Source organism: Cyprinus carpio, chromosome A21 (assembly GCF_018340385.1).
Source record: "Cyprinus carpio isolate SPL01 chromosome A21, ASM1834038v1, whole genome shotgun sequence".
Lineage (NCBI taxonomy): Eukaryota > Metazoa > Chordata > Actinopteri > Cypriniformes > Cyprinidae > Cyprinus > Cyprinus carpio.
In genome coordinates, this window is record NC_056592.1 from 14,914,518 (window position 1) to 14,936,551 (window position 22,034).

General features: G+C 34.2%; 3 protein-coding genes across 3 annotated transcripts; all 3 read left to right on the forward strand.

Moving 5' to 3' along the window:
- Positions 1 to 988: 988 nt before the first annotated feature.
- havcr2 (hepatitis A virus cellular receptor 2) lies at positions 989 to 3,818 on the forward strand. The gene is made up of 5 exons (XM_042711483.1): positions 989 to 1,116; positions 1,711 to 1,975; positions 3,137 to 3,162; positions 3,396 to 3,445; positions 3,613 to 3,818. The coding sequence occupies exons 1-5, from the start codon at positions 1,071 to 1,073 to the stop codon at positions 3,703 to 3,705; spliced, it is 480 nt and encodes a 159-aa protein (XP_042567417.1). The 5' UTR covers positions 989 to 1,070; the 3' UTR covers positions 3,706 to 3,818.
- A 1,379-nt stretch (positions 3,819 to 5,197) lies between these two features.
- havcr1 (hepatitis A virus cellular receptor 1) lies at positions 5,198 to 10,982 on the forward strand. Its single transcript, XM_042711015.1, has 9 exons — positions 5,198 to 5,339; positions 5,551 to 5,892; positions 6,339 to 6,437; positions 6,556 to 6,602; positions 6,999 to 7,101; positions 7,212 to 7,265; positions 7,356 to 7,441; positions 9,321 to 9,352; positions 10,661 to 10,982. The coding sequence occupies exons 1-9, from the start codon at positions 5,285 to 5,287 to the stop codon at positions 10,785 to 10,787; spliced, it is 945 nt and encodes a 314-aa protein (XP_042566949.1). The 5' UTR covers positions 5,198 to 5,284; the 3' UTR covers positions 10,788 to 10,982.
- A 1,803-nt stretch (positions 10,983 to 12,785) lies between these two features.
- Positions 12,786 to 18,466, forward strand: timd4 (T cell immunoglobulin and mucin domain containing 4). The gene is given in 6 exon segments (XM_042711485.1): positions 12,786 to 12,876; positions 16,070 to 16,533; positions 17,188 to 17,334; positions 18,067 to 18,178; positions 18,287 to 18,320; positions 18,406 to 18,466. Coding segments are annotated over 6 exon segments (909 nt in total).
- The last annotated feature ends 3,568 nt before the right edge of the window (positions 18,467 to 22,034 follow it).

A 22,034-nucleotide genomic window follows, 5' to 3' on the forward strand; every position in this document is an offset into this window, starting at 1 on the left:
GGAAAAGAAAAACATTAGAAATTAGGACATTTTCAAGGGAGCAGGACAGATTCTCTCCTTTTGCTATTGTATTTGTGATAGAATTGTTGCTTATGGAAACTTGGGATCTGTATCTGGTTGTGGCATGGACACATACTGGCACTGAAAGAAGGAAACCTGACTGAATGCAATAGAGGTTAACATTACCAGAACATTAAGTCACCTTTGCTCAAACTAAGCCTCCAGTCTCAAGGAAATAATATGACTGTCTAGACTTGAAACAGCATCTCAGTATCTGTAGTGTCAGCAGTGGTAAATGGGGGGAGGAAAAAAAATCCCCTAATTTCCTCAAAAGGAAGGAAGTTGAGGATGATGCTTTTGTGCCCATGTGTGGCATTTCTTTTTAATTTTGTTGAATTAGATATTGAATCCCACAGGGAAATTATAGGACAATTTTTTTTACAGAACAATGCTGCTTTAATGGAAATATAACGGAAATATAATGATTGTACAAGCACTGGCAGCTTATATTATATTATATTATATTATATTGTATTATATTATATTATATTATATTATATTATATTATATTATATTATATTATATTATATTATATTATATTATTATAGGGTCAGCAACAGAATTTTGTTTATGTTTCTTTATTTGATAAGTTACTCAAGTAAAAAACTGGTAATCTTGTGAAATATTTTTACCATTTAAAATAACAGATTTTATTGTAATTTATTAACAGTTTTTATGAGAACTGTGACACATATTTTCAGGATTACCTGATGAATAGAAAATTCAAAAGAACAGCATAAGTCAGAAAACATTATAAAATTCTTCACTTTCACAAAAAAAAAAAAAAAAAACAGACACCAAACTTTTTAGTGGTATGTATAAAAATGCATCAAATAAAAAATATACAGGGATACAAATTCTCTGTCCGGCTGTGGAACCAATAGCATGTTTAAGTTATCCCAATTGGGGAACAGCCTTCATGAAAAAGAGAAGTTGTATTTTTAGTCATATGAGACATTTACACATGTATTAGTGACTTACTGAGTGTACCACGGCAAAGAAAATTGAAAATGATTGTCTTTCTCTTCTTTTTCTCATCAAATATACGTGTAACATGTAAGTAAAAAAAATTCTTATTTCGCCAGTGCAATAAAATATTGTGCACTTTATTTCATATCTGTACAGTTCGAAAGATAGTATCGAGTATTTTTGTCTTGCTTTCCTCTTTCTCTCATTTTATTAACTCTAGCAAAATCTGAGAGTATGCTTAAAACAAGAAAAAAACTGCAATGTGGTGTGAAAAATAATTGATATGTGATATAAAAACTTCATTTATTGTCTATATAGGTACTTTACAAAGTACATTAAATGTATCTCATTTTAAGGATGTTCAAATATTTGACTGGAAAACAAGATAAAATTTTTTTAATCAGATTTGTTTTTTGTTTGTTTTTTTCAAGTGCTATAATGAATACTATTCTATGTATGTATATTGTTGTGTTTCTCATGCTATTTTGGAAAAAATAAACCTTTTCTTACTCTGTCATCATTCACTTAACATTATTTGATTAGTTTAGTGAAAAATGTGAAAGATGTTTTTACGAAAGAATCAGGAAGTATGTGTGAAATGCATGAGAAATCGAATAATTTAATCCCCCATGAAAAAAAAAAATAACAACTAATGAACCTCTCTCTGTTTATGTGCGGCAGCCTGCAGCGAATCATCAAAACTGGTGGTTGGACAGGTTGGGGATACAGTTAATCTTCCATGCAAATATGACATCAACAATAATGGCCTATTGAATGTTTGTTGGGGGAGACATCAGTCATGGCTCAGCTGTGAGAACACTGTTATCTCCTCCTATGGCTTGCAAGTGACATACAGAGAGTCAAACAGATTCAGCTTGGCCAGTGGACTGGAGCAAGGGGATGTTTCACTTACCATAAAGGCTGCTCAAAAGAGGGATGCTGGGATGTACGCTGACACAAAGTTCAAATGATCTGCAATGCTTCGTCGCGTCCAGGGGTGTATTCCATAAAACAGTTTTAACTTACCTCAAACCCAGGGGTGTATTCCAGAAAGCAGGGTTAACTTACCGTGAACTAAACCCTGAACTCTCGGTGGATTAACCCCAAACCTTGCTTACTCGAGGTATGTGGTTCCAAAAATGCATCCGGAGTAAGTTCATTCAACTCAGAGTATGTTCCTGTTTAAGACTCAAGACATTCTCAACAGAGCGACGAATCGACGAGTCACTAGAGAAACGGACGCTAAGAGAAAAAGCGCGCCAAGCTGTTTCTTTCTTCTTCTTCTTTTGTTCATTAGTTATTTACATGCTTAGTGCATATCGCCACCTAACTGATGACCGTGATTTTTTTTCCATGTAATCTTTAATCCTTGAGAATGTGAATTATATTTTTTGTTTTATGCTAAATTATATATTAAGTCATATCAGATATGATTTTTGATTTAGAATTTAGACATTATAGAAAATCCATGTGTGAGATAATATACATGTAATAAATAAACTAAATAAATATTTATAAGTTAAACATTACCCTTGTCATAGTGTTTTATAATTTCTACAGATAACTCTTATATATGGCAGCGAAAATAATCATATTAGAATAATGTACCTTATTTATTACTTATTAGTGCTTCCTCATTAACATAGCTATTATAATATATAATAAGCTATATTACATATTGTAATATTATATACTGTGTGCTATCTGTCACGCCCACTAAAGGCTCGCTGAAGTGAACTAACCCTGGAACATAACCTGCTCCGGAGGCAGGTTATTCAGATGAGTGAGTTGCTATGACTACTAACATACCATGAAAGTTACCTTCATTTTTGGAACCGAAAGTAAGGGTTGTTGTGCACATACTCTTAAAAACAACAATATACCTCACAAAACATAAAATCACTAAAACCAACCAGTTGATATCAGTGTTGTTGTTGTGCTCATACTGTGATGATCTACAATATTCCTGTTCATGCATAAAAGGACTGGATCCAAAGAGAGTCACCCCAGAAACGCAACTGATCCCTACAACAGCAAATCAGTTTTGAGCGAGGAATAACAATGTTAAATGCTAATGCAACTAGCTATTTAACCATGCATACTGTAGAGCTACTTCTGTTGCTGATGTCAAAGGTTGCACATCCATGAACATGGCCAACATAAACAGGAAAAAAAAATATTTATCCATAAACAGAAAGCATTAATTCAACAAAAAGAACAAAAATAAATTTAAAAATAAAAAAAATCTAAAGATCAAAAATTTAAAAATCTGTTAACTTAAAGATGAGAGGCCACACAAATATATTAATCATCTTTAAAAGTTGTTCAGAAATGTAAGAGTAAATACAATGACTTATTTATTTCAGATGCTACCAACAACTACATGTATGAAGCAGTTGCAGTTGTCCATACTGAGGTATTGCACTATTCTGTTTGCAAAGACACATACATTGGCAGTTTTGCATTTACTGTCAGTCTGTAGTTTGCCTTGAATATGTTGTAGGTAATGTATGTATGAAATGCATATTGATTTTTGGACATGAATAAGGTGTTACTGTACATACATGTTGTGTGTCATTCTAGGATACAATGGCAACATTTGTCATAAATACTGTAAGAGGGGGGGCCATTGTCTTCATCCCGGGTTTAATCATCACACTTCTGTTCAGTAAGTAGAGTAGCAAGTAAATAATTTGAATGGTTTAGCTCTGGAGAAATATTAAACGGATACTCCACCCCAAAATGAAAATTTTGTCATTAATCACTTACCCCCATGTTGTTCCAAATCCCTAAAAGCTCTGTTCGTCTTCAGAACACAATTTAAGATATTTTGGATGAAAACCGTGAGGCCTGTGACTGTCCCATAGACTGCCAAGTAAATAACAGTGTCAAGGTTCATAAAAGGTATGAAAGTCATTGTCAGAATATTCCATCTGCCATCAGACGTGCAATCTGGGTTATATTAAGCGACGGGAAAACTTTTTGTAAGCTAAGAAAACAAAAAATAACTACTTTATTCAACAATTCCTTTGTCAACAGTCTCCTCTGTGTCTCTCCATATCACAGTATGCTCTTCTGTATCATCCGAGCCACAAGGATGCGCTGTTTTCTTTCAAATCAAAGCTAAATACATGTAGAAACAGCACATCCTTGTGGCGAGGATGACACAGAAGAGCCTGTTATTTACTTGGCAGTCAATAGGACAGTTACAGGCCTCCCGGTATACCCAAATAAACCTCTGTACCAAACAATATATTTTTTGAAAAGTATACTGAACACTTAATTTAATGCATGAACAAGAAACACTTGCTCATTGCTCACTGCGGTGTGGAAACTTCTGTAGATCCTCATGCTGCATGCAGCATTAAATTTGGCTCTCAGAAGTGTCTCCCATGGCTGAGTGGAAGTGAAAGAGGTCGCTCAACTCCATCCTTCCCTACCCAGTAGCACATCAGCTGCATGAGAATATAAAATCTTCAGCCTTCCCGGCCCAGTAGCGCAAATGTAAAACTCTGCCATAAAACCCAGACAAACAACCAAAAACAAAAACCACACAATAGACAATTCTTAATACACCATTCCTATATAAAAATCCACATACAAAAACCACATGCATTGTTACATGTTTTTTTTTTTTTTTTTTGCGGTTTGTGTTCTCAGTGACTACTATTTATAAAGTAATTGATCGGTTATTATTCTAAATCTGAGATAATTTATTTACATCATGGTGTTGTTTTTTACTTTTCATTGTAATATGAAATGTTTGTTGCCTGTATCTTTATTTGTTCAGAAATCAGTTATGAAATCTGTTTCTCAGAAATCAGTTATGAAACTTTCTTTCTAAGAAATCAATTACTAAATGTCCCTAACGTGGGATTAAAGTAATTATCGATCGTTTGTAAACAAAATCAAATTTATTAAAGAAAAAAAACCCCACATCTATCAATCAATTCACATAAAAAAAAAAATAAAATCAAAAAAAAAATAATAAATAACAAACAAAGAAATTAAATCTTGCAAAAAGTAGTGTTTTTGCAGTTCAAATAAATGTTAATATGTTCTCACAAGTCTATCTTTCGATATTTGAAGGTGACCACAGAGTAGTAGGTCACATATGGAAGTGAAACTCTAAAAAAGAAGTCTTTAAGAAAAGCTGAGAGGGTGTCATGTGCATGTTGACTTCCGCATAAAGGGTTATAATGTAAGAGAGATTAGTCTTGAGCACTGTTTGCAGAGAGAGTGAAACCTTTTCATCATGACTGAATTTCACAGCTGGTTCTTTGCATCCTGGATTCTCTGTTATCTCACAAGTGAGTTTCACATTTATATTGAAGTGTGCTTACAAGTAATTTGTGATAGTGAGGATTTTTTTTTTAATGTAATTAATATTTTCAAATAGTATGTTTTATTTATGTAGTATTTAATTATGCATTAACCCATAATAACATTTTATATGAACAAGGCACATTATCTAGAACTGTTTGGATCTTTTTTTTAAAAAAATCACTGTTTCTCTCTCAGTTTCTAAATGCAGTGACGTCATTGTACAGAGTTTCGAGGGTGAGAGGGTCATTTTGCCATGCAAATATGACAGCAAATATCATGGAAAATGTCACATATGCTGGGTGAAAGGAGACATTCCCAATATGGGTTGTGGTAAAGAAATTATTGGAAGTGATGGAGATAAAGTGGTGGTGAAAAAATCATTCAAATACCAGCTGGAGGGAGAAATACAGCATGGAGACGTGTCTCTGACAATCCTAAACATTAAAAAAACAGACTCTGGCAAATATGGATGCCGAATACATGTGCCTGGACTTTTTAATGATGAGATGTACTACGTCCACTTGATTGTTAATGACGGTAAGTGTTGAAAGCATAGCTTTCCGATGCCAAAACACTTGAAATGACTAAATCCAAGTGATTTAATTGTTTAAATCTACTACTCATATTTAATTTTATTATTTATTTAGTTATTTTTAAATTATGGGGTTAGTAGGATTTTTTTTTTTTTTTAAATATATAAATACTTTTTTCAGCAAGGATAAATCAAATTGATCAAACTTGACAAATTTATATGATGACTGCTGCTAAAACAACCAACTGGAATAAATTACATTTAAAACAGAATTTTATCCAAATAGAAAAACATTTAAGATTGTAGTAATATTTCACAACATTACTGTTTTTATTGTATTTTTGATCAAATTAATGCTCTTACTGACCCCAGACTTTTGAACTATACAGTGTAGATGTAGAAAACATAAAAAAGTAGTACAGTTTTACATTGAACTACACTTTCTTCAAAGCCATTATTCCAACAACTTGGGAAACTACATCCATGTCGAGCAGCACATCTGAGCCTGAAACCACAGGAGTTTTCAGCACTGCCATGACAGAGGGTACTTGTGTGTGTTTATACTGTATGTGATTCTATACTGTCTTTGTGAATCTGTCATGCCTGAATGATGATAAAAACAAATCTAACCAAATCTAAAAAGTAGGTATTTTTGGTGATGATGACAGTGACTACATTAATAAAGACTCTATCTGCCATCATTCCGTCATCACAGATTAGATCACTGCTTTGTAAAGTCAGTCCTGTCAGCAGTTTTGTTTCTCATGTACGAGTGTGAACATTTAAAAAGGAACATTCTAAACACCTTTCCAAACACACCATACAACCACACAACAACCATTTCTAACCACAAAACCTCTATCACAGACCACGGCTTATAACCTCTGAATCACTTCAGGAGGTATTATGATTTTAAAACTGGCAGTGAATCTATAATGACTGAAGAAAGAGTCAATTCTCATTATCTGTGATCTATCATTATTAATAATGGTCTACTTTGGCAGCTCATGCACTTGCATGTTGTACAAATTTTTAGTCATTAAAGATCTCTGCTTTTTAAAAGACATTTAATCAGTTCAACAAATGCTCATGATAGCAGCACAAATTTAACACAACACAAAAGAACACAACACAAGAGACTCCAAAAAACGTCAGTTCAACAAATGCTCATGAGAGCAGCACTATTGGATTGTGGCTCTCCAACACAACATACGGTATAAGACAGCAAATCATTTTATGATATTTATAATTGTGTTTAACAAGCTGCATGTATTTGCGAATATGCTGACTGACCATTTTGTTTGTATTTTCATTATAAAAAAAGAAACCTCATATAATCATCTTGAACCGTCCTCTGTGGAAAACAAAGATAGCGTGAGTATTTCACCATAAACATAAAGCCTTATATGTTTTTAGACATGTTTGAAACAATGATCATTTAATTTCTTTATACTGATTTGTGTTTTAGTAAATGCATCAGCAGTGATTGTGCCTGTCCTCCTGTTACTGCTGGCTTTGCTTGTCATTGCTGTCATTCTAATATGTGAGTCCAAAGTGCATTTGGTCAAATTTTCAAATTTCACAGCAATATTCATTGTGTTTGTTACTTATAAAATAAAACAGAATCAATCAAAACATAAACACAAAAATAAAACCAAATAAAAACAGATGTAAAAAAAAAATCCAAAAAAAACTATTTATACTATAATTATATAATATTATATAATATATAATAATTATGATTAAAAACGTTAATTTCAAAGTTATTTTGATTATAAACATATGTAAATAAAACAATGAAACAAAATGCGAAAATACTAAAACACATAAACTTACAAAAAACAACAACCAAACATTAGGGTTCACAAAACATTAAATTTTATTTTACAGTAAGATTATTATTTTTTTTTTTTTTTTTTCAGCATGGACACGGTTTTTTTTTTAATTAAAACGTTTTTTAAAATTAAACTCAGTTTGCTACTGTCAAACAAACTTTTTGCAGAACTCTAAAAACAGTTCTCTACATAACACACATCATTAAAAACTAACAGCTCTTTTGTGTGTGTGTGTGTGTGTGTGTGTGTGTGTGTGTGTGTGTGTGTGTGTGTGTGTGTGTGTCTGTGTGTGTGTGTGTGGGTTTGTACATGTGTACAGTATGACTAAAAAAAATTAATAAGCACACAAGACACACACAAACACACATACATTGAATATGCATACGAACTAAGTCAACTTTATTTCTAAAACGCTTTATACAATATAAATTGCCAACAAGCCAATAGTGTCATTACACAGCTCAAATCTGTTCAGTATTGATTCAGTTCAGTTGCATAACTCTCAAATTAATCAGTTGTACATACAGTAAAAAGTATTCATTTTTTTCACATTTAATGTTGCTGCCTAAATAAAAACTTTTCCTCATCAATCTACACTCCATACACCATACTGACAAAGCAACAACAGGAATTGTCACAAAATCACAAAATTCACAACTTAAATTTATTAAAAACAAAAAAACTGAAATAAGTACATTACATAAGTAAAAATAACCTTAACTAAATATTTTTTTTTTTTTTTTTTTTTTTCTTTTTTTTTTGTGTTTTTTTTTGTTTGTTTGTTTGTTTGATGCAGCAAGCTTTGCTCATCAGCATTTGGCAATTATCTGTCATTCTTCTCCTCATCTGTTCACCTCTCAAGCTCTGTCAGGTTGGATGGGGGCAGATGCACATTTTCAGGTTTCTCCAGTAATATTTGATTGGGTTCAAGCTCAGGCTGTGGCTGGGCCACTCAAGGACATTCACAGAGTTGTCTATAAATCACTCTTGCTGTGTGTTTAGGGTCATTGTCCTGCTGGAAGGTAAACCTTCTGCCCAGTCCTTCTACTCTAACGAGTACCCCAGTCCCTGCCCCTGATATTGAGCAGTGAGCAGTGCCTGCTTTCTTCCATACATGACTCATAAAACCCAAAATCATTACACCTAAAAACGCCCACACAACAAGACTCCTACAACAACACAATTTATTTTATGGTAAGTGAACAGAGCTGGTTTCCTTCAAACATGGTATCCTTCAAACATGATGCTTAGAACTGAGGTTCATCAGAATAGAGAATCTTGTTTCTCAGAGTCTGAGGGTCCTTTAAGTGCTTTTTTTTTTGTAAATTCCAAGCATGTTTTTATGCGTCTTAACTGAAGAGAGGATTGAGTTTGGCCACACTGCCATAAAGACTGGATCAGTGGAGTGTTGCAGTGATGTTTGTCCATCTGTAGATTTCTTCTATCTCCACACACAACCATAGAGACCAACAAGATCTACCACAACATCCCAGACCAACACTCAGACCAAAGCCCTTCTCCATCAGTTGCTCAGTTTGGCCAGGAGGCCAGCTCTATAAGGAGTCCTTGTTTCAAACTCAAACCACTAACATTAACAGAAACAAACACCACATGCTACCCTTAAACTTCAATGAAGCAGAATTTTTTTCTGAACTCTTCCACAGATGTGTGGCTTGATGTTTCTGAGCTGTACAGGCAGTTCTTTTGACCTCAGTGCTGTTAGACCTTTTATTAAGACGCGTGTTGTCCCAAATCATACCCATTCAACTGAATTGGCCACAGGTTAATTTCACTTGAAATGTAGTAACATCTACAAGTAAAATGAATGCTCCTGAGCTAAATTTCAACTGTCCCAGATAAGGGTATGAATACTTATACAACGGAATCATTTAAGTTTTTTTATTTTTAATAAACTTGCAAAAATGTTAAAAACCTGTTTTTTTGATTTACCATTATGGTGTATGGAGTGTAGATTGTTATGAAAAAAACCCTAATTTAAAGCAGTTTAACATAAGGCAGCAACAAAACAAAACATGAAAAAAATGAAGGGGTATGAATACATTTGTAAGGCACTGTACATGCTTAATATACAACTTAAATTTCTATATTCATATACCAAACTCCCGAGCACTACACTCCAAACTCAACAACAAAAAAACACACCCTAAAAAAACAAAACACACACCATATTATTAACTTATGCATTTAAATATTTTGTACTTTGGCACTTATGTGGCTAATTATTTTATGTTTGTTTGTAAAGTTACTATGCAAACATAGCATTTTGAAGAGTTAAAATAGTTTTGAAAGAAGTGTTTGCTTTTGTAAAATATGTGTGATGTTTTGCATGTTGTGTGTGTGTGATGTGCGAAATGGAGCCATAGATAAAAAAAACTGTATGTAAACATTTAAAAAAAAAAAAAAAAACTGTAATGAAGTTTTTTGGTAGTTTTAATGTATTTTGAATGTGAAATGAACTGCTGTGTCAAGTTGAAAGATATAAATAAAAAATTCTAAAAAAAACAAAAAGTTAATTTAAATAAAAAAAATATAACACAAAATATAAAAATATACCACAATATTGACATACAACAGTTAATTTAAATTATAATAATATTTCACAATATTGCCATTTTTACTGTATTTGTGACCAATGAAATGAAGCCTTGGCAAGAATAAGAGACTTGCAAAAACGTGAAAAAAAAATCTAACTGAACACAGTTTTTTGAACAGTGTTGTGTCTTATAATCTTGTAATTATTTAGGCAATAATATTGTGCATATTATTAATAATAAGAAAAAATTAATTAAGTGACCCATGCAATGCATAATGGCATCAAAGCTAATACTGTATGATTCTTCTATTAGGTCACCTTTTGTATATGTCATGGGAATTGCATTAACACAAAATGTTTCTCATAACTTTTCTTCCTCAGAACCCTGAACTCAGATAACTCTGTCATCTACAGTAACTCTGGCAGCAGTGTGGGCCTGTACAACAGAGAAATGGCTGTGGAAAATATCTATCAAATACAACCTGAAAATGAATATGAACAGTGGCATTAATTCACATTTATAATTTACCTTTAAGTTGATCAGTGTAGACTTCTTGTCTAATGTTGTATTTACACTGTGTTTGTTATAATGTGACAGTTATTGCTGATCAGATATATTATTGCTCTGGACTAACCTTACTCTGACCTCTAGCGACTAACATACTGCAACACTTAATCATTATTAAAACTAATCTAAGTTAACTAATCAAAGTTTAAATGTTTCATTTACCACACATGTGTTTTGGCACCCCAGCTGCACATTTCTCAACTTTTCACAAGTTTCATAACGTTTACGCCAATCCAGGGCTGCGGAAGTGCTAACAAGGGTTCAGAGAGCTCATAAAACTGATTAAAATAGAAACTAGACGGTAAAGAAGTTCATTAAAATTCAATAACCAATTTAAATTTTAAAGTCGATAAAAGCAAGATCAGTGTTGACATCAGTGATCAGTTCCTTTTTCCATTGATAGTGACAGATAAAATGTTCTTGTTGAAAAAATATATTTGCCAACAATCATCATGCTGGTTCACACCTCTTATAACACTCATAGACCACACTTAATATTGATTAACTACCATGCAATTTTTCAGAAACAAACTTCTGATTAACTACAATGCAGTCTGTGAGAAGTATGAATATTGTTTCGCAATGTGTATACATAAAGAGGAAAAGATTTGTGCAAATTTGTTATCATTAAACTCAGTACATGTTAACAGACCTCAGCATACATTACACTATTTAAAAGTTTGAGGTAAGTAAGATTTTGTAACGTTTTTTTGAAAGAAGCCTGTTATGCTCACAAGGCTGCATTTATCAAATATATAAAAGCCAGTAATATTATTTAATATTATTACGATTTAAAATCACTGTTTTCTATTTGAATATATTTTAAAATTTGTTTTCAGCATCATTACTGCAGTCTTCAGTGTCACATGATCCTTCAGAAATAATTCTAATATGCTGATTTGCTGCTCAAGAAACATTTATGATCAATATTGAAAAAGTTGATTTGCTTAAATTTTTTTTAAATGAATTGAATTTGAATTTTACATTACATTTTTTCACAAAACTTTGATGTATAGGGTAACACTACAAAAAGGTTCATTATTTAACATTAGTTAACTACTTCAGTTAACATGAATTAAGAATGAGCAATACTTCTACAGAATTTAATAATCTTACTTAATGTTAATTTCAAGATTTACTAATGCATTATTAAAATCAAAAGTTGTGCTTGTTAACATTAGTTAATGCACTGTGAATTAACAAACTAACAATGTATGACTGTATCCTCACTAACCAACATTAACAAAGATGAATAAATATTGTAATAAATGTATTTTTCATTGTTTGTTCATGTTAGTTAATAATACTTTAACTAACTTTAACTAATGGAACCTTATTGTAAAGTGTTACCGTGTATAGAAAGTACAAAGTAATTGAAATCTTTTGTAACATTACAGATGTCTTTACTGTCACTTGTAATCAATTACATGTGTCCCTGCATATTAAAAAATCATTATTTTACAATTCAGGTTCAAAATACCTGAACAGTCTTTAGCTGTTCCAGCTGAATAGTCTCACTCTATCAATGTTTTTTCAATAATTAGTCAATTCGTTGAGTCTAAGGAAGAATAAGCCAGTTTATCGGAAGATCAAGCTACTACATCAACAATACTTTCACCCACTCTACCAACAAAAAAAAACAAACACACCACCAACCACATACATGCTGTGTGCAGGCCCACTGAATCATTCATGGAGCCTGTTTACAGGCACATAGCTAAGATATCCAGATAAAACTCACAAACAATGGCCCTATTCTTCGCTGCATGACTCCACCTCCAGAGGAGGACTGCAGATGGGTCAGTGGCCCTGTCCTTCTTGGAGATGTCACAGGCGCAGAGCTGGAGAACACAGCCACTCTTTCACATTCCCTCCTCTCCATAACCCTGGTGCCGCCCAGCACGAGGCAGTGTTGCCTGAACACCACACTGGCTGGTCGGAATGGCTGCTCCTCCCTGATTATCAGTACTACGCTGGATCCTCCTCCTCACCATTTCAGGCAAGTACCGCACTATAAACTTGAAAAAAATGTGTAAGGCATGGGGTATTATGTGAGATTAACCTTATAACAGAAGTAACAGAAACAGAATATGCACTGGAAAGAAAAGAAAATCTTCATATCTTGTTTTCTAGTAAAAAATATTGATATATTCTGTAAAAAGAACTTATAAAACAGCAAAAGATGTGATTGTTTTCAGAAAATTGTATAGAAAATAAAACTTACAAAAAAAGTAAAAAAAGAAAAGATAGATAATAAAAAAGAAAACAAAAGGATTTGCTAAGATAATTACTGTTAAATCACACACACATGCATGTAGACTTTGAAAATGATTTAAACATTTATTTAAAAGACTTAAAATGAATTTAAAACAATTATGAATAGAAATGATTTTACATAAAATATAGTGCAATCAGTTCAGACATTGCACAGTGCTCATTCAATAAATGCACAGCTAAACAGATGAGTCTGCATTTAAATGTGACTAATGTTTTAGCACATCTGATCTCTTCTGGAAGCTGGTTCCAACTGCGGGCGGCATAATAACTAAAAGCAGACTGCCCTTGTTTTGTGTGAACTTTTGGTATTTCTAACTGACTCGATCCTAATGATCTGAGTGGTTTGTTAGATTTATATTCAGTGAACATATCTGCTATGTATTTAGGTCCTAGGCCATTGAGTGATTTATAAACAAGTTAAAGTACTTTAAAATTAATCCTAAATATTACTGGAAGCCAGTGTAAGGACCTGAGGACTGGTGTGATATGCTCAGATTTTCTGGTTCAAGTCAGAATCCTTGGCAGCAGTGTTCTGGATGAGCTGCACCTGTCTAATGGTCTTCTTGGGAAGTGCCGGTGAGAAGACCATTACAATAGTCCACCCTGCTGGTGATAAAGGCATGAACAAGTTTCTCCAAGTCTTGACTGGAAACAAAACATCTCATTCTTGCAATGTTTTGAGATGATAATATGCTGATTTAGTTACTGCTCTGACATGACTACTAAAACTAAGGTCTGTCTCCAGAATCACACCAAGATTCTTGACTTGATTTTAAGTTGTTAGACTCCTAGAGTCAAGGTGTGCATTCACCTTGAGAACTTCATCTTTGTTTCTAAATGCAATGACTTCAGTTTTTTCCTTGTTTAACTGAAGAAAGTTCTGGCACACCCAACTGTTAATTTCATCAATGCATTGGCAGAGGGAGTCAATGGGGCTGTAGTCATTTTGCGATAAGGCTAGGTAAATCTGAGTATCATCAGCATAGCTGTGATAGGCAATTTGGTTCTTTCTCATTATTTGACTTAGTGGGAGCATACACAGGCTAAACAAGAGCATACACAGGCTAAGCAAGAATTGAGCCTTGTGGGACTCCACATGTCATGGATGTCCACTTAGACTTATGCTCTCCTACACTCACATAATAACCTCTCCCTTCTAAGTATGACCTGAACCATTTGATTACCATCCCAGAAAGCCCAACCCAGTTTTCCAGTCTCTCTAGTAGTATGTTATGATCGACAGTGTCAAATGTAGCACTGAGATCTAGTAGTAGCAGCACTGAAGATTTGCCAGAATCAGAATTAAAGCGAATATCATTTATTATCTTAATGAGCACTGTCTTTGTGCTGTGATGCGGTTGGAAACCAGATTGAAAATTGTCCAGGTATCCATTTGTGTTCACGTATTTGTTTAGCTGATTAAAGACTACCTTTTCAAAAATTTTGCCTGTAAAAGGAAGATTTTATATTGGTCTAGAGTTGCTCAATATGGTGTTATCAAGATTGCTCTTTTTCAGAAGGGGTTTAACAACTGCAGTTTTCAGGGAGTTTGGAAAATATAGTGTCTTCTAAGAGATCTGCCTCCAAACAGTTGGGAACCCTTTTGAAAAAATATGTGGGAAGTGTGTCAAGATAGCAGTTTGACGATTAAGGTGTTGTGCTATTTCTTCCAAAATGTTGATATCAATTTCTTCAAAAGCAGACATAGCATCTTCTATTTGATATTGCGGTCGAATCTTTCTGACCTCTGCATAACTTGGGGATGTGCTAATCGCCTTCCTGATATTATTGATCTTCTCAGAAAAGAAGGATGCAAACTCATTGCATTTGCTGTCGGAGAGCATTTCACTGGCAGTCTGACTTGGTGGGATTTGTCGTTCTCTCAACAGTAGCAAAAAGGATGCGAGTGTTGTTTAAGTTACTGTTTATAATGTTTGAAAAGAAAGTCTGTCTAGCTGTGGCTAGTTCCACATTAAAAGCCTGAAGGCTGTCTTTATAGATGCTATAGTGAATTTCAAGTTTTGTCTTCCGCCACATCCGTTCAGCTTTTCTGCATTATCTTTTCATACTCTGCACTGCTGTTGATTTTCTCCAAGCTGATTTCTGTCTGCCTGTCTTATTGCTGACTTTCACAGGAGCAATGTCATCAATAACATTTTTAACTTTTGAGTTAAAGGAATCAAGGAGAAGATCAACAGAGTCTGCAGAGATGCTTGGTGTTAGAGATATAGCTTCCATAAATAGCACACTAGTGTTTTAATGCATCTCTTTCTGACAGAGACAGATCTAGATTCAGTAGTAGCAGAGATCAATATATCAACGAAAATACAGAAGTGATCAGATAGTGCTACGTCCTTAATAACAATGGATGAAATGTTTAGACCTCTACTGATGATTAAATCTAGAGTATGTCCACGTTTGTGTGTGGGTCCATGCACATGCTGATTCAGGTCAAAAGTGTTTAAAACAGTTATTTTTCTGTACTTTTGTTTTCTGCATTATCTATGTGAATATTAAAATCCCCTGCAATAGAAAAAACAGTCAAACTCTATTCAAAAGACAAGTACTGACGAAATGACACTTGCTTGCATTGATAGACATCTTTAAATAGAGCAGCTCCACCTCTCCTAACAGTCCTGCAGACACTCATGAAAGTAAAGTTAAGAGGGGCTGTTGCATTGAGGACCGTTGCACTGCAGCTGTCTTCTAGGCATGTGTCGTTTAGAAACATAAAAGGTTTGTGGTTATTAAGTCATTGATTATTTGACATTGATTTATTTTTTAGTGAGCAAATGTTTAAAAATGCTATTGATGATAGATAGGTATATATATATATATATATATATATATATATATATGATATCTATATATATAAACACATATATACACATATATATATATACACATAACCTATGGTAGCACAGTGATTTTGCCATGTCATTACTAAGTCAACAACGTGTTGGCGTTTCACATGACGGAGGGTAGCACAGTGATTTTGCCGTGTCATTACTCAGTGAAGCACCATGGCCTGAGCCACGTCTGCTGGGGATGGGACTGTGGAACGTTCTGGTGCAACAACATCATCGTGCAAACAGATGAGTATGGAGTCATCTCCAAAGTCTCCGACAGGTACAAGCTCATCGGAGACGTCCTGTTAGGACAAATGGACCTGGGAATCCAAAAAATACAGAAGACAGACGGCGGGCCGTACTGCTGTAGAGTGGACATAGAAGGGTTTTTCAATGACAAGAAGGTGTCCTACACGTTGAGGGTCATGAAAGGCAAGTCATTCAGATGCTTTAAAGCTGGAAAACCTTTGGAGAGCTTCTATTTTACTGTAATAAATCTACATGAATTTTCATTTCTGGCTTCAACGACAGTGCCTCTAACAACCCCGACCCCAATTACTACAGTACCAATGTTTGTACAGTACAATTGTTTTGTTAGTTATCTCAAAGGTTGTTGAAATATGCAAATGATGCATTATATCATTAAATATGGACTAATTTGCATACATTTCCAGAATAGAAATCTGGTCATTGATAAAGCCAGGTTCAAAATAGTTGGTTGAGAATATAGAGTTTGGTGTATATAAGTGAAGAATTATTGTTTTAGATCATGGGAAAAGCTCAATTCAAGAAAACTGTGTTTAAAAATGTATTGTAATTGAATTCCAAAGACACAAATAGATAAAGCATAATAAAATGAACACTTCAATGTGGCTTAAGTGCAGCCTGAAAGTACAAGCTATGGAAGCAAAATAGCCTGAATGTCAAAATTCATCAGTGCCTGAAAAAACTATGGTTTTGCCTATAGTGTCTTGCCTTAGAAATCATTTCTGCTGACTGCTTTTAACAGCTAATTCCTTTTTACATGATTTGCATAGTAAGTGTCATGCTGTGTCAATTGTTTTTTTCCTTAGGGCCTTGGTTTTACCATTCAGTCAAACCACAATCTATGATGAATCACCAGTTGCATTTCAGTTGCACTTGTACAAACACAATTACAAGAGACACCACACACAACAAAACCCAAACCCTCAAATGTCAAAGACCCTTGTGGGTAGAGATACGCATCAACCGGCATGAGCGATTTCCTGACTTTCAATCTGAATTTCCTAGTGTCTTCACTGTCAGATCAGTCCAGAGGAGCAGACTCATCATTCTCTGACATTTCCTGGCAGAATGTCACCCATGTGCATTCTGAGGCTATGGTGAGTTACTGCTGCTCAAACACAGTATATGCTGTTAAGATTCTAATGGAACTTCCTCTATACACAATTATCATTTTTGTCAATGTAATGATCAAATACAGTAATCTATAATAAATACTGCAGATTAAATCTCTTCTCTCTGTGTTTAAAAAAAGAAGTCTCTCCTGCCATTGTTTTATTATGCAGGAAAGTGAAAAATATTGTGAGTAATATTATGAGCAACCTTATGAGTCACTGAGTCATTGTATTTTGCGACATATAATTTCCAGCATGCTGTATAAAGTTTGTTACATCTCACTAATCTCTCTATTTATATACAAACTACTATGGGATCAGAATTTTTTTTTTTTAAGAAAGTTATACTTTTTTCAGCAAGGATGCTAAACCTGCAATAAAGACAATGTTATGGATGATTTCTTTCAAATAAATGCTGTTCTTTTGAACTTTCTATATCAAATAATACTGAAAAAATATATGAAAGTAGAAAATGGCTATTGTAGATTTTGATATTTCACAATTTACAGTTTTTACTTTGTATTTGATCAAATAAATGCAGTCAGATTAAAGGATATGTATAAATAGCATGGATGTAACCTTTGAATTATTTTGTTAAGAAACATATAAATCAATGACATATAAATTTATAACAAAATTCCACTTAAAAAATGGAAACTCAAATAACTACGTAAAAAAAACATATAAAAAACCCCCTTCTAAACTTGTGATTTAAAGATGGAGGAGCCGATCTCTAAGATCACGCTACAGATAAACATCCCCGTTCTGTCTCTGTCTCTCAGTCTGTTACTGCTCCTCTTGGGTGCACTGGCCCTTTTGACCTTCAAACATATGTACTGTATAACACTCAACTATAATGCAAGAAAATGCTATTATAGGTGAGTTTTGAACGTATATGTATTCTGTACTGAAATTAAATATATATATTCTGATTCAGGTGGCTTTTATGGGAAGGCCTTTGACAGTGGGTGGTAAGTGCGTGTGATTCACTTTGAGAATACCACAATGCCATTTGTAACAGTGTAATCACAATGACTGCTATGTTTTGTACCTCAGTTTTTCAAAGGAGCCCCGACACATTATTTATGAAATACGCACAAGAAGCACACTGGAATAGAAAAAAAAAACACCTGGAATAAACACAAAAACAATACATACACAGACATGTACAAAACATGCAAGTCTTCAACATTCTACATTTCTTATTTAAAAATGCTCATTTCCACCAGAAACGTGTGTCTGTGTGCTTATTAGGTTTTAATCAAATTATTGTATATTTGAAATATTGATTTTATTTTTGTCAGACTGTCGACTGTTTCATTTGGTAAAATACTGATGTGTTTTGTATCTATTTGCTTAGTGTCTGTGTCATCCTGTGATGTGCTGTTCTGTCTGTCATCAAATCAAACTCCTGCCTTTTGCATCCCTAATTGTGCAGATATAAAATTCTCTTTTTTCTTTTTAACCTTCCATTATGAAGTATTATTATTATTAAAGAAAATACATGGCGTGGTACTTAAAAGGTTAATCACAGCTAACAAGGAACGTTGGCTAAAGTTCTGGCAAGGTTCTCTCAAATTAGTGTTGAGAGAGAGTAAAGTAATGTTAATAGAACATTTATTTATTTAACATCAAGTTTTGTTATGTTGGTCTTAAATATAAAATTAAAAAACTTAAAACTTAAAAAAAGGCATTTGTTTGTATTAGTAATGGTGCAGAAGCTTTTGATTTTGCATAATATAGCAGGCTCACGTGTGTAAATTCAACAGGTATTCATTAAGACAGAAAATCTGAGTTATACATTGTAAAAGTTATACAGTGGGTACGGAAAGTATTCAGACCCCCTTAAATTTTTCACTCTTTGTTATATTGCAGCCATTTGCTAAAATCACTTAAGTTAATATTTTTCCTCATTAATGTACACACAGCATTGACAGAAAAACACAGAATTGTTGACATTTTTGCACATTTATTTATTAAAAAAAAAAAAAAAAAAAAAAAAATTCACATGGTCCTAAGTATTCAGACCCTTTGCTCAGTTGTAGCGTATCAGACCATAACCATACAAAACAAACATTAGACCTTTAGCAAAATATACAATAAGTTTTTCACACCTGGATTTGGGGATCCTCTGCCATTCCTCCTTGCAGATCCTCTCCGGTTCTGTCAGGTTGGATGGTAAACGTTGGTGGACAGCCATTTTCAGGTCTCTCCAGAGAGGCTCAATTGGGTTTAAGTCAGGGCTCTGGCTGGGCCAATCAAGAACAGTCACGGAGTTGTTGTGAAGCCACTCCTTCGTTATTTTAGCTGTGTGCTTTAGGACATTGTATTGTTGGAAGGTGAACCTTCGGCCCAGTCTGAGGTCCTGAGCACTCTGGAGAAGGTTTTCGTCCAGGATATCCCTGTACTTGGCCGCATTCATCTTTTTCTTCGATTGCAACCAGTCAGTCCTCCTGTACCTGCAGCTGAAAAACACCCCCACAGCATGCCACCACCATGCTTCACTGTTGGGACTGTATTGGACAGGTGATGAGCAGTGTATTGGACCACTGTATTGGACCTGGTTTTCTCCACACATACCACTTAGAATTAAGGCCAAAAAGTTCTATCTTGGTCTCATCAGACCAGAGAATCTTATTTCTCTGTTTTTTAGCAAACTCCATGCGGCCTTTCATGTGTCTTGCACTGAGGAGAGGCTTCCGTCGGGCCACTCTGCCATAAAGCCCCCGACTGGTGGAGGGCTGCAGTGATGGTTGACTTTCTACAACTTTCTTCCCATCTCACGACTGCATCTCTGGAGCTCAGCCACAGTGATCTTTGGGTTCTTCTTTACCTCTCTCACCAAGGCTCTTCTCCCCCGATAGCTTAGTTTGGCTGGACGGCCAGCTCTAGGAAGGGTTCTGGTTGTCCCAAATGTCTTCCATTTAAGGATTATGGAGGCCACTTTGGAACCTTAAGTGCAGCAGAAATTTTTTTGTAACCTTGGCCAGATCTGTGCCTTGCCACAATTCTGTCTCTGAGCTCTTCAGGCAGTTCCTTTGACCTCATGATTCTCATTGGCTCTGACATACTGACTGTAGGTGTGTGTGCTTTTCCTAATCAAGTCCAATCAGTATAATCAAACACAGCTGGACTCAAATGAAGGTGTAGAACCATCTCAAGGATGATCAGGAGAAATGGACAGCACCTGAGTTAAATATATGAGTGTCACAGCAAAGGGTCTGAACACTTAGGACCATGTGATATTTCAGTTTTTCTTTTTTAATAAATCTGCAAAAATGTCAACAATTCTGTGTTTTTCTGTCAGTATGGGGCGCTGTGTGTACATTAATGAGGAAAAAAAAGAACTTAAATGATTTTAGCAAATGGCTGCAATATAACAAAGAGTGAAAAATTTAAAGGGGTCTGAATACTTTCCATACCCGTTGTACATTCTAACTCTGTTTTTCACTCTCAGACAAAAAGGTATAAGCTGTCACTGAGCAGTATGTTATGCAAAAGCTAAAAGGTACATATTAGTACCTTAAAGGTACAGGTACCTTTTGAAAGGGTATCACCCCAGTGACAGTTTAGTATTTTGTATATTGTTAAGAGTGCTGTTAACATTTATTTAATAGGAGATTAAGTATTTGATTAACTTATTGCTTTTAAAATATTGTTATATTGTAAATTATTTGAATTGCACTATGATTAGAAATTTAAACATTTAAATATGCTAATAATTTGCCCCCAAATTATTGTGTTAAATTTTTTTAGAGGTAAAAACAAGAAAGGACAGTCTACAATATACAGTGGAGCCTGTTTGACATCTCTAATTTTACTTTTTTTTATATATATGGAAGTGGTTTTAAAAAGCCTTAAAAAACATTCCACTACATCAAAAAACAAAAAAAAAAAAAATAAATAATTAAATAAATAATTAAATTTAAGTCGCTTGGTTCAGTGCAGTAAACAAACTGTCTAATAATGATGTAAACTTAATTGCCATTATTTATAGCTTTTCTGTGACGCAGATGACCAGCAATGTCCAGATTGAACATTTTAATAATATTTTGCATTATTATTTTAATATAACAAAAAAAAAAAAAAAAAAAAACATTGGAAATCCATGGAAATATCCCAGCATGTTTGGACCAAAGAACCAACCTTTAGCGAAGTAAGTAATTTCTGAAATGTAGCAGGATACACACTACTGCAGGGATCTCCAACCCTGCTCCTGGAGAGCTACCATCCTGCAGATTTCAGTTCCAACCCTGCTCAAACACACCTGTCTGTAATTATCAAGTATCCCTGAACCCCTTGATTAGCTGGTTTAGGTGTGTTTGATTGGGGTTGGAGCTTAAATCTGCAGGACAGTAGCTCTCCAGGAGCAGGGTTGGAGACCCCTGCATTACTGTAACTTTCATGCCCTCAAGTGTCTGTGAGAGGAATCACAACCACTTCCTACTAGCCACTTCACATGACTGAATGGTCAGTGAGCAAAGTTTCAATGAGCCCAAAGAGAGAGAATAAGCAATACAAAAAATCAAACCTTAAATTCATAATCATACTACAAAAGAAAAATTAACCACTAAAAATCAAAAAAAAAAAAATAAATTTCACAAAATAATTGTTTTATGAATTACGAAGGCTAATTTAAACTAAAATATAATTATATTTTGTACAAGCTGTTGGGCATCCTGGAA